General features: G+C 42.4%; 1 protein-coding gene across 1 annotated transcript in view; it reads left to right on the top strand.

Moving 5' to 3' along the window:
• Positions 1 to 13,680, top strand: part of SLC17A8 (solute carrier family 17 member 8) — a 62,792-nt gene that overhangs the window by 21,268 nt on the left and 27,844 nt on the right. The window contains exon 5 of the mRNA XM_033953026.1: positions 2,496 to 2,583. Within this exon, the coding sequence (XP_033808917.1) occupies positions 2,496 to 2,583 (88 nt within the window). The remainder of the gene's footprint in view (positions 1 to 2,495; positions 2,584 to 13,680) is intronic.

Here is a 13,680-nt window from a genome sequence, read left to right as displayed (position 1 = left end):
ACCGGCACTTGTGGGCTGCGTGCTGGTGCTGAAGGGGGTGAGTTAAAGTTGGTCGGGCGGGGGGTTCCTGTTGTCGCGGGGGGGGGGGGTCCGATTCGAGCGGGTGGGGGCCCTTTGCGAGCGGGGGGAGCGATGCCGGTTATCGGGGGTGCTCGCAAATCGAGTCAACACTCGGTGTGCGAGACACTTTTTGCGAGAATGTTTTGCTCGTCTTGCAAAACACTCGCAAACCGGGTTACTCGCAAACCGAGGTTTGACTACTGTATATTTGAAGCAAAAATCACTTACCCCCCTCTTTTTAAAAAGTGCGCTATGCTTTTTAGCGCGTGCTAAATATTAACGCGCGCTAAACACGTGCTAAACTCTAGCATGTGCATGTTATCCTGTGATCGGGTTAGCGCATGCGTTGATTCAGCATGCGCTAAATCCGCGCTAAAACGCTTAGTGCGCCTTTGTAAAAGAGGGTCCTGTGGACCACGTTTCACCGTCTGTTTCAAGGAACCCACAGAAGTTTTTACAGAACCGGAACTGGGCGGGCTTGGGGGGTGGGCTTAGGGGTCTGAATTAGGAGTGTGTGGCGCGGTGGTTGAAGCTACAGCCTCAGCACCCTGGGGTTGTGGGTTCAAACCCTGCCACTGCTCCTTGTGACCTTGGGCAAGTCACTTAATCCTCCACAGCCCCAGGTACGTTAGATAGATTGTGAGCCCACCGGGACAGAGAGGGAAAATGCTTGAGTATCTGATTGTAAAAACCGCTTAGAAAACCTTGATAGGCGGTATATAAAAAAAAAATCCTAATAATAATAATAATTTCCCAAATGGAAAATCTGGTAACCCTAAAAATAAATATAAAATGTACTCAAGTAAAAGTAAACAAGTGCCTAAAATAATACTTTAAGAGTAAAAAGTAAAAGTCATCTCGAAACAGGGACTTTAGATCATTTATTATTCTATTGTCCATTCATTATGAATTTTTGGAAATCAATTTGGGACCAAATTAACTGTTTATTAGACAACCCAATGGCATTATCATATGATACTGTGCTGTTTGGTATGGCAATGAGAGCAAAAAGTCAGATTTCTACAAATAACAACAAATTATTACTTATAATGACTGGGGTTGCCATTCAACAAATTACGTATAATTTGGAAAAATTGGAGTAGATTAAATTATAATTTTTGGTGGAATTCCTTATGTCATGTTTATAAAATGGAAAGATTTATTGCAATACAATAGGATTGTTTCAGGAAATTTCAAGATATTTGGGAGCCATTAACAAAGTATTGTAATGATTAGAAAAATCTTGTTTCCCTTAAATTTACAAGTTCAATTATGGGGTAGGAGGGAGGGTATTTTTATTGTTACATGTCGTATAAGTATTGATTATATGATAGATAAGGGTGGGGAGGGGGGAGATAAGAGAATATTATATGTATCATTGTTGATTATTAAGTGATATATTTATGGTTATTTGTATGGATATGTTATCACACTTATTATAAGTTTAAAAATGAATAAAGATTTATAAAAAAAAAAAAAAAAAGTTAAAGTACCGCAGGTGCAATTCAGCTTCATCTCCGCTTTAAAGTGACCCAACTCATCCAACCAGTTCAAACGCAGGCACCTCCACTGTTCTTATAGGCTATATTCACTGAACAGCAACGTTTAAGATAAAATGATCCACTATTTGCATGATGAGGTTAGCAATGACAAAATCCTGTTCCCACTTTTTCTGTTTACCGTAATTTGGTTTACTGAGGAATTGTCATTTACATCGCCCTTCCACTCTTACTTTTTAGCCTGCGATGAATATTAGCGCACGCTAAACGCTAATGCATCCATTATAGTCTATGGACGCGTTCGCATGCTAAAACGGCTCGCGCGCCTTAATAAAAGGACCCCCATAGCTAGTTAACAGGGCGAGTAAATATTGGCAACGTTATGACTTCAGTAAAAGTAGCAAATGTTTTCCTATATTTCGTTGCAAGTAAAAATATTAAAACTTTTACTCAAGTGCAGTAATTCGTCACATTTACTTATCCCCCCTCAACCTTTTACAAAAGCATAATATGGTTTTTAGCGCCGGCTGTGGCGGTAACAGTTCCAGTGCGCAAAGGAATTCTATGAGTGTCGGAGCTGCTACCACCATGGTCGGCGCTAAAAATCGCACCTTATAAAAGGGGGCTAGTTACTAAACAGCACAGATTGGCATAAGTTCACGTTGTAAGTCTGAGCCCCCTTATAGCATCCTATGAATTCAGAATCTTGACTCATGTATAGCAAAAGAACTGAAATGAATTGGACCAAATATTGCACTGATCAGATATTATATAAGGGAGCTGTGCGTGGTGATAATTTTCTTCTTTTGCGCCTATGACTAAAATTATTGACGGATTAAAATCCTCTATTGCTTTCAAAGATACAGGTCTAGAAACTCTGTGGAAACAAATGAAATGGTACCAAACCAAGGTAATGATGTTAAATTTACTTCCCAGGGCGTCACCTATCCAGCCTGCCACGGAATGTGGAGCAAGTGGGCCCCACCACTGGAAAGAAGCAGACTAGTGACCACATCTTTCTGTGGTAAGTATCCTTGCAGAAAGCATGTCATATATCTTTTCTTTAATATTCAATGTTAAAAAAAAATGAATAAATGTCTTATTTTTTCTTTGTCTCTCCTTGGCCGGTATCTGTCTTTTTTTTCTTTCTCTCTCTCTCTCTCCTTGGCCGGTGTCTGTCTGACATTTTTTTTTCTCTCTCTCTCCTTGGATGTTAGCTGTCTGTTTGTCTTTCTGTCTCTTTCCCTAGCCCCCTTTTTCTCTGTCTGTCTCTCTCCCTGGCCCCCTGCCTGCCTGTATTTCTCTGTCTCTTCATGGCCCATTCTGCCCCTAGCACACCCCTCTCCTCAAAGCATCCCCTTTCCCTCTCCCCCCTCCACTTCCCTGAGCAGTAGCAGAATTAGCAATTTACCTTGTAGCTGCTGGACACAAACCACCAGAGCAGGACACCCTCCTGCTGATCCAGTGAGCCAGCTAACAAACCGTATCTCCTGGAGACAAACCGGCACCGCACAACACCCTCCTGCGCGCCAGCCTGAAGAAATGAACAATTTGAAAGCAGCGCATGAACACTTTGACAGCTGGGGCGCGTGCGGCAAGCCGCCGCTTGGCGTTTTGAGGTCGGGGCGCGTGCGGCAAGCTGCCGCTCGCTCCTGAAGATTTTAAAAGCCAGGGTGCGTGCGGCAAGCCACCGCTCTGAGTTGGGACGTCAGGGCACATGCGGCAAGCCACCGCTTGCGCCTGAAGAGTTAGGAAGCCACGCCGTGTGCTGTAGAATGCTGCCACAGATCAGAAATCACGGTGGCAGGGATCACGCCGTTTTAAAAGCGCATGCGCGAGTAAGGTTTTATTATATAGGATTGTAACGTTCCAACTGAAGCTAAAAATAACTGACAATACTTGGTGAATTTTGGGGTAAATATTCAGCTAGCAGCAGTCAGCGTTTTGTTCTTTTTTTTGGCTTCCATCAGCGTTATTCCCAAATATTCAGTGCTGAGCCAAGTTCAGGCACCAGCACTGAATATCTGGGTTTGTGTGGCCAGCTATCTCTTATCTGGTTAATGAGATATGCAGAAAGTGGTGAGGCTAGACTACAGGCTTGCTATAACAAGGTCAGTAGCCAGGTGCCAAAGTTATTATGAATCCACAAAAGTAAACACTTCTAAGACCTGATATGACACCGTGTTTCTATGAAAAAAATTGACTGCCCGAAGGGACAAAACACTCTCTATCAGGACTCTTAAAGAATGACACAAATAACAAACAGGCCCTCCAGACATGATGCGTCGCAGAAGAGAGGAGGCTTGCTGGGGGTGGGGCTGGGGCAGAACTGGGCGGGGCTGGAGGCAGAACATGGCAGGGTTATGTGTCCGGGGTTTTCCTTTGTAAACTATGGTAAGCCTAACTGAAGGAAAATGAAACTATAGATTTAAATAACATCCAAAGTATGTGTGAAATTAAAAAAAAAAAAAAAAAAAAAAAGGCTGAGACAAAAAGAATACGGGCGCCTTTTACAAAGCCGCTGCGGCGGCTGCAGCTACGGTAATCGCTCCAGTACTCATAGGGATTTAATGGGCATTCAAGCATTTGCTTCGTGGCAGCCACGACTGCAGCTTTGTAAAAGTGTAATAAATATCCAAAGTCAAATCCAGTGCAAAAAAGTGATGCCATCAATTGAACAGAGAAAGTGAGAATCATGTCGGCAAAAATGCCATTAAGATAAGAAAACTTTAAAAGTATGGCACAGTGGTTAAAAGCTACAGCCTCAGCACCCTGGGGTTGTGGGTTCAAAGCCACGCTACTCCCTGCGACCCTGGGTAAGTCACTTAATCCCCCCATTGCCCCAGGTACATTAGACAGATTGTGAGCCTGCCAGGACAGATAGGGAAAAATGCTTGAGTAACTGAATAAATTCATGTAAACCGTTCTGAGATCCCCTGGGAGAACATAGCGTGAAAAGTTTCAGCCTCTAATAACCAGAGCTGGTATTGTGACATCACAATGCCTCTTTCCACCAATGCCTAAGAGCCAACCTCATCAGTGATGTCACAATGGTTGATTGTCCTAGACTTGGCTCACTTTTGCTACATTTTGATTTCTAGAGTGGTGCAGTGGTTAAAGCTACAGCCTCAGCACCCTGAAGTTGTGGGTTCAAACCCATGCTGTTCCTTGTGACCCTGGGCAAGTCACTTATTCCCCCCCCCCCCATTGCCCCAGGTACATTAGATAGATTGTGAGCCTGCCAGGACAGATAGGGAAAACTGCTTGAGTACCTGAATAAATTCATGTAAACCGTTCTGAGATCCCCTGGGAGAACAGTATAGAAAATTGAATAAAAAAATAAAATAAGTGTATGCAAAAATAACGTAAATACCCGGATTTTCAAACCAGCGCCGGCATTCATCCAGTCTCCATTAAAAACTCCATTCAAACAACATTTTTAACCAAGATTCAAGGCGCCTAAAAAAATCAGTGCCGGGATCAGTGCCGCTGAACGACTGTACAGTTTTTATTTTTTTTACATTTATTTTTATTTGATATAACGCAATTATTAACAGAAAATGTCAAACCAAAGCAGTTTACAATAATAAAAACAGGGATAAAATTTAGAAAGTAAAAACTGACGGGGTAGTAAGACCAGGACACGGAAACAAATAGGACACAAAGGTTTAGAATATGTGGTGGAAAAAGACATAAAGGCAAGCAACAAGAGGTAAAGGGAATGAAAGAAGAAGGAGAGAGCATTCGTATTAACCCCAGAAAAACTTGGGGCTTCTTTTACTAAGGTGCGCTAGCGTTTTTAGTGCACGCAGGAAATTACCACACGCTACGCTTCTAGAACTAATGCCAGCATTAAGGTCCAGCGCGCGCTATTCCGCGCATTAAAGCCCTAATGCGGCTTCGTAAAAGGAGCCCTTGGTCTATAAGAGCCTACTCTAGTCTAGCCTTCAGTTTATAGACCGGGTCATCTCCTAACAGAGTTTAGATCTTTCTCAGTTTCTTGAATCATCTAAAGACACAATTACAAAGCATTCTACACTTTTAGTAGTCTTCAAAATGGAGATAGAAAAACAAGTTGTTTTGAAATTATGTTTTTAAAAAAACCAAACAAAACCCAGGCTCTGTTGTGTGGCCAACCAATTCTTATACTTCCTGATGTCTCTAAAGCAGACTCACATGAAGAGGAAGCAGTTCCTAGCACTTAGGCCTAGGCCTTAGCAGTGGGTGCGATCTTTTCTTAAAATTTCCATGCCTTATATCATATGCAAGTGATAAATATGTCTTCCTAGACCCAGTCCAGTGAGAAGGCTTCTAAAAGATAAACCGGTTCCAGCAATATCCTAGATTTTTTTTTCTTTCCCCCTTTTCTAGGGAGTTTTTATTTAATTTTCAACTAGGGAGGATAATTGAAGAAACGTACAGATGTATAAATGCCACTTCTGCCTGCTTAGAAGTTAAAGAAGTTTAAAATGTTTTTCCTGTGTTAATTACTTTGCTAAAGGATGATGCGGACTAGATCACTGTTAATTTTATTTTCCTTTTTGTAACTTTATGTTTAGAGTTGTAATTGGATATTCCTGAGTTTATGATAAAATTTGTAGCAAATGAATTAAAAAAAAAAAGAATTCAGTCTCAATTTGAAGAATACTTTTTGAATAGTTATCAATTCATTTTAGAATAGTGTTTAAACTGTTGGTGTTGACCCACAGGGCATTCCATCAAATTTGGCTTCTACAACTATTTCTTATGTTCCTGGGAGATCCTTGTGATCTGTGAATGATTCTGCAGGTGTCAACAGAGTGTTGGGAGATTACCTGTAGGGTTGCATTCTTTTCCTATGTTCCTAGCTTATGAGGCATGTCTCATGGGGGGGTACACTGCCAGCCCATCCCCACACACCCCGATCCAGCATGCTACTCCGATCTTTCAAGCAATGCAAACCCCCCAATCACTTACTCCACCTCGATCCAGTGGCGCTGAATAGTCCCGCGATGAATTTGTGGGGCTGAGCAGCCCCTCGATGAAAGGGAGGCTCTTAAAGGGCCACACTGAATGGTCTCATTCCACCTAACCCTGCCCTCACACTCACAGTCCCTGGCAGGGAACCACAGACAGTGGCCCCCTCCAAAACCTGCTATACTTCTAGTCAGTGTCGCCATTAAGCAACGTCTGAGTTTCTGGCCTTCCTAGGACAACCCCAGCCTCACCAGGGGGCAAAGCTGGGGCTGAAAATCAAACCTGGGGCTTCCTCAAAGCTAGCCCACAGACTTTAATTTCTGAAATTACTTTTGCTGATTCTCTGTACTGCAGTTGTACCAAATTGAAAGCAATGCCAAGCTTCTCCTGTTCCCCCCCCCCTCCTTGCAGCTGAAATGGAAGGAAGATTGCCATGGCACCATATATAATTGATTTGCCTTCCTCCAGCTTCAGCTGCTGTCCTCAGAGCGCCTCACACAAATGCTTTCGGTATCCTCCTAAGTCTCCGCTACTTTTCTTACACTGACACGTTTCTTAACTTGATGCCGCTTATTGAGTGACAAATCTCATGCTAAATTCATTAGCTGCAGGCATCGCAAATCTGTATCAGATTTTGTTAGAGTGACCAATTAACTAAGGGGTTCTTTTACTAAGCTACGGTAAGCTCTAATGCAATACCAGGGGCCCGCTCAAGCATCCTATGGCAGTTTCTGCATGTGCGCTGGAGCAGAGAGTGGGCACAGCTATGCTAATCGGTTAGCGCATGGGCATTGCTGTGCGCTCAGGGCCCGATTCTATAAAGTGCACCTGAAATTCAGTGTCGACTAGTGTGGCGCTAAGCGCAATTCTAAAAAATTTAGGCGCACATTATAGGATCGCACTTAGCACCGCCTAAGCGGGCTTAGCTGTTGCTAGCGTCCTAACTTTAGGCGTGCCCTATTTATGCCAGGGTTTCCTTTGCCTAAATACCTTCGCCTATGTTCACAAAGAGGCACCGAACTCGAAACAGTCACGTGATCTGCCCCCCTAGCCACACCCACTTTTATGTAGGCGCTTTGGACTAGGCACTTACTTTTTATAGAATTGTGTTTTCTGACTTAGGCGCCTAACTTTCAATTAAGTCCAATTATGAGGTGTTACGTGCCAACTATTGGCGATGATTAAGTCAATTAAGTTAGGCACTGCATCGGCCAGACATGCCAATGTAGGTGCCTAACTTTCGGCAGACTATATAGAATTTGCCAGTAAGTGATTAGTGCAGGATTAGCATGTGTAGGGTTACCAGACGTCCGGGAAAACCAGACATGACCTCTGTTTAGAGGACTGTCCGGGCTCCCGGACAGACTTTCCAAAAGCCGGCATTTGTCCAGGTTTTGGAAAGCCTCTACAAGCTCCATCTGCATCTGGAGGGCCTCTGAGCATGTGCGGCTGAAGCCAGAATGGGGTGGGGGGTTTTATGTCCGGTTTAAAAAAAAAATATGGTAACCTAAAAGCTTGTGAGCCCTTAGGCTCATATTCTATAAACAGCACCTAAGTTAGGCACTGGTAGGCGTTATAAAAATTTTTTTTTAAACCATTAAAAAGGAAAAATGTAAGAGCCTATCAGCTTCTTAAAAACTGGCGCCTGCATTGTGCCCAAAGAGGCACTTTATGATGTCTAACGCCACTGAAGGTATGGCTAACACCACAAGTGGCATTAGCTATCAATAAAGCACCTCTGTAGGTGCAATGCACATAAAAGTTAGGCATTGGGAGTGTAGGCCTTAAAAAACTTGGCCTGCCTACCTTTTTTCGAAGTCGCGATTCTATAAATGGCACCGTCATGCGATGGACGTATGCTCGGCAGCCATTTTTAAAGCAGCTGCCAACAATGGCACTGCTTATAGACTCCGGGCCTAGTCTCTCTTTGGGGAGGTTTGTAATTACTAGATCTTTTGTTGTTATTCTTCTTCTTCCTGGATTGTCATTTTGCTGATTGTTGATTTCTTGTCTGGGCCATTTGCCATTCTCAATAAAAATATATTTTTTTTAAAATAATAAAAGAATCCAGGCCTCACCGCTTACTAAGTGGGTGTAGTTAAGGGCTCATTCACTTATAGCCATGTGCTATTGGGGAAATTAGCATGTGACCATCATTATAAAATAGAAACCGTGGAGGGGAATAATCGAAAGGGACGTCTAAGTCCGTTTATGTCCATCTCGCAAGTCGTCCAAAGTAAAAAAAGAGCTTAGGACACATTTTTGAAAAATACGTCCCAAATTTTTTTTGTTTCGAAAATCGTCTAAGTATACGTCCTGCCGATCTGATCGTCCAAGCCGCTAAATCGTCCATCTTTATACCACATTTCTGTCCAACTTTTCGTCCAAGTCCAAAATGCCTAGAACAAGCCCTGTTGGACATGGGAGGGGTCTGCAAAGTGATGGACTGAATACCCAGAAATGACACCTAAATAGTGGGGTACCTTACAGGGCACTGCTGTGAACTTCACAAAAAGGGTGCCATGGCTTCTCCTCACTACAGCTCCCTTGTAAGTGACGGGTGTTCCCCCCAAACCACCTCCAGAATCCCCTAGACCCACTTATCTACCCCAATAGCCCTTATGGCTACAGGAGCCACTTATATGCCAGTCAAAAAGGGTTTTGGGGGTGTATAGGGCAGTGCACATGTTTAAGTATCAATGCAGTGATTACAGGGGCTTATGGGCAAGGGTCCTCTTTTCTATGGGTCCCTAACCCACCCCCAAGATGACTTAAGCTGCCTCTGGGCTGGACGACTAGGCTTTCCTATGCCAGGCGGCCAGGTGATGATGGTCTGGAGGCTGAAATTTAAAGTTGTGAATATAATTTTTATGGGGGGGGATTGGTGATCACTGGGGTAGTGTGTGGGGGTCTGTGTTATGTGTTTGAAGTGCTTATCTGGTGAGTTTAGGTGGGTTTTTGTGACTTAGACCATGTTTTACATGGTCTAAGTCACAATGTCCAAGTTCCGTCTAGGCTCTGTTGTTAAACTTTCGGTTATACATACTGTACGACTAAGTCTAAACCGGCCCATGTCCTGCCCAACTCCCGCCCTCGACACGCCTCCCGAAACGCCCCGTTTAGCTTTGGACATTGAGTGGCACTATGAAGGCCTAGGTCGTTTAGAAATATGTCCAAAACCCAGTTTTATTATCGGCACTTGGACGTTTTTGAGAAATGTTCGTCCAAGTGCCGACTTAGGCCGGTTTTTGGACGTTTTCTCTTTTGATTATGAGCCCCTTTTCCTTTTGCCACCAGCACTAAAAGTGTTCTCCAGATTGTCTAAAACAGTGGTTCCCAACTCTGTCCTGGAGGACCACCAGCCAGTCAGGTTTCAGGATAGCCCTAATGAATATGCATGGGGCAGATTTGCATGCCTGTCACCTTCATTATATGCAAATCTCTCTCATGTATATTCATTAGGGTTATCCCAAAAATCCAACTGGCTGGTGGTCCTCTAGGACAGGGTTGGGAACCACTGGTCTAAAACATCCTTCTTCAATATCCTTCTTCAGACAGTGGTTATCATTTTAACTGCATTATATTTTTTCCTGACCTTACATCTCTTCTCAGTTGCATACTATTTCCTGGTTTATCAGCTCTTCCGTTGTGTATTATGGGTCTCATTTTCAAAAGAGATAGACATCCAAAAGACAGCATAAATTGGAATTTGGATGCCTTACTAGTCAAAACGTCCAAGTAGGAATTTTCAAAACTGATTTTCTAGATGTCTTTCTGGTCATTTTGTCTCTAGTGCGTCTAAATCTTAAGGGGGATTAGGGCGGGATAATCACTTGGACAGCCATAATCAAACATTTTACAAAATGTAACAGAGCACAGTTTGGATGTTTTGGGTTAGACCTGTTTTTGAAACGAATAAGGGCCCAAACGGTACCAAAACTGAAGAGATGACCACTGGAGGGATAAAAATATGCCCCTCACACTCCCCCAGTGGTCACTGACCCTCTCCCATCCCCTAAATATTTGCATGAAACAGAACATATCTGCCTCTATGCTGCAGATACTGTGGCCAGTCCTAGCAGAGCTGCAAGCAGGTCTCTGGAGTAGCCTGGTGGGCAGTGCAATAGACTGTAGAGAAGTATACCCTAACTAGTACACTTGTGGTGGAAAGTGTGAGCCCACTAAAATCCACTGTACTTCCATATAGGTGACACCTGCAAGCATAAGAGCTATTGGGGTGGTAGACAGGTGGGTACAGTAGATTTTGGGGGAGTGTTGGAGGGTTCACCATATAATGTAGGGGGGTTATGATGAGATATGTACCTGACACTCTTAATGTGAAGTTCACAGCAGTGCCCTATTGGGTGCTCCACTTCTCTGCTGGCATGTCTGATGTGGTCATTCCATTAACAATGCTTACCCCCCCCCCCCTCCTACATGCAAATGGCTTGTTTTGGACATTTTAAATTTATATATATATATTTTAAATAATGGCAAAATAAATACATTAAAAAAATTAGACATCTAGCTGGAAAAAAGCATCTAGTTGGGCCATTCCACCTCCCTCCCCCCCTAAAAAAAAAAGATAGACATCTTGCGGGTTCGAAAATTGACATTTTCTCCACTCTGTTTTTGCATACTTTTCTCAAAACATTCAAAGTTGGACTTAACATTACATTACTGACTTCTATTCCGCCTGTACCTTACAGTTCTAAGCGGATTACATCAAAAAGATAACTGGACATTTCCAGGAAGATTATAATTAAAGGCGTAGGTGACTAATTCAATTTTGAGGAGAGGTTACAAAGTGGGACAATAAGGGTAACGCCAGAGGGAACTGGAAGTATACGAGAAGGTTGCAGAGTGGATGCTGGTTACATTGTTGAGTGGAAGTGGAATATTACAGGGAGGGAGAGGGAGAGGGGAGGAAAGCAAGGGGGAAGAGGGGGGTTAGGTCCTCTGGATGAATTTTTTGAATAGTAGGGTTTTGATTTTTTTTTGGAAAGCTTTGAGGTCTGTTGTTGCTGTCAGCAGGTTGGTGATGGAGGGGTCCAATTTTGCTGCATGTGTTGCTAGTAGGTCAAAAAATGCCCTTCTATGTATGCATTTATTTAATTATTTATGCTTTTCATATTGTCTATATTGTTTACACGTGTTTTATTGTTGACTTTATAGATCCCTGAGGTAGAAAGACAGCCTGTGTCGGGTCCCCTAATAAAGATTGCTCTTCACACCAATTCCTGAGGCCCATGTGCTTTCCTTTTGTGTTGCGTTCTTCATGGCACCATTGAGTCCCTCTTTTTTGTTGGGTTGTGGTAAATAAAACCTCATCTTAACAGCAGCCTACTTTGATGACCTTCTCCTAAACTGTGTCCCATAAAAAAAGGAATTGCTTAGGGCCAGTAAGACCTCTGCATTGCTCTTTTGAGCTTGAATGTAAACACGAACGACTCTTTTCCTGGAGCTTGCAGGGGGTGTTTTCCTGCAGGATTTCTTCCATATTCCTCACCAGTGTCAGGCTAGAAGTGACTGGGATTTGTTAGTCAGTGTCAATCATCTCTGTACAGTTTGGGGCCTTCTTTATGTTATTTCAGCTGACAGGATTGAAAGGGAAATTGAACGAAAGGTGAGGACAGATAAAAATGTCATTCAAAAGCAAATCATATGTGCATTTTGTTTTCTGATGTTCCACTGCTACCGATTTAGTATTGTTAGAATGCGGGATATAAACGATTTAAAATTAACAATAAAGAAATCAGATTCAGTAGCAAGGCAAGTAATTTTGGTACCCAAGACTAAGGGATCATTTTACTAAAGTCTGGTAAATTGTGCATTTATTGCATGTTTAAAGCAAAAAGTAACATATCATAGGTGCAAAGCCTGTGAAGTATGACCATGATTCTAGGACTACCAGATGCACGGCCACGCCCTGTTCTGCCCCAGCCCCGCCCCCCAGAAAGATTTGTGTTTTCTTTTTTTTAAGTTCAATAATTTTTATTAAGTATTTTAAAGGATACAAGAATCATTTAAAGTACATAGAAACAAAATAAAGCTTTCTGTATATAAAATATATAAATCTATGTTTAACTGTATAGGAGCAAAGGCTCCAATTATTAAAAATGTATGTAAGGGATATATAAGATAAAGATGAGAGAGAGCAGGAAAGAAAAAGGAAAGAAAAATGAAAGAGAGAAGAGAGGAGAAGAAAAGGATAACAGGAGTGTCTAAGAAGATGAGCGTACATAGGAATCTAAGAATGACCATGGAGATTTGTTGTATTTCAAGTTCATGCAGGTTCGGAATTTAACTCTCTTCTCATATGCATAGGATTCAAATCTATGATACATACTAAAGATTTGTGTTTTCATTCCTGACCTCCAGGCTGCGCCTGAGGGCCTCCGAGCATGTGCGGACGTGTGTAACATCAGCTTTCCAAAACCCGGACAAACCGCTGGGCTTTGAAAAGTCTGTCCAGGCATCCAGACAGTCCTCTAAAAAGAGGAGCAATGGTGGGGAGGAAATTCAAAAGGCAGTATTTGATAGGATTGGGAGGGTATAAAGTGCAACTAATTTGATTTTACATTTAATATCAGAATGGTTGGCTGATAATAAATTACAAGTTAATTCTTCTAAATCTCTTGGCTGTCGGATCACAGGTAAGAATAGTATTCCAACTATATCCCCTGTTCTTTTGTCTAATCCACTTTTCATGGTAACTCAATTTAGATATTTAGGTGTTATCCTTGATCATCAGCTTTCCTTTGTATATCAAATATCAGCAGTGGTTAAATCTTGTTTTTACTCCTTAAGACAATTTCGTTCAATTCATCCATTTTTAGAAAAAGAAGCACAAAAGATAATTGTTTATTGTTTGATCTTTTAAAAAACTGGACTATTGCAATAGTATTTTGAAGGTTTCGGCACTTATACCTGTTTTGACTTGGTCTAAGTCAAAATGTATAAGTGCCGACTAGGCAACCTGCCTAAAGTTTTGGTTATACCTGCTGGACTTCTAGGTCGGCCCACCTCCCGCCCTTTCCCCTCCTCTAAAAACGCCTCTTTTCACTCTATGCGTTTAGAGGCAGGGGAAAGGCCTAAGCTGGTTTTAGATACGTCTAAAACCAGCTTTGGTTATGGGTATTTGGACGATCAGGCTTTTTGATCG

The sequence above is a fragment of the Geotrypetes seraphini genome, chromosome 7 (assembly GCF_902459505.1).
Source record: "Geotrypetes seraphini chromosome 7, aGeoSer1.1, whole genome shotgun sequence".
Lineage (NCBI taxonomy): Eukaryota > Metazoa > Chordata > Amphibia > Gymnophiona > Dermophiidae > Geotrypetes > Geotrypetes seraphini.
Note: the sequence above shows the minus strand (reverse complement) of the source record. Positions and strands in the feature narration are given on the sequence as shown.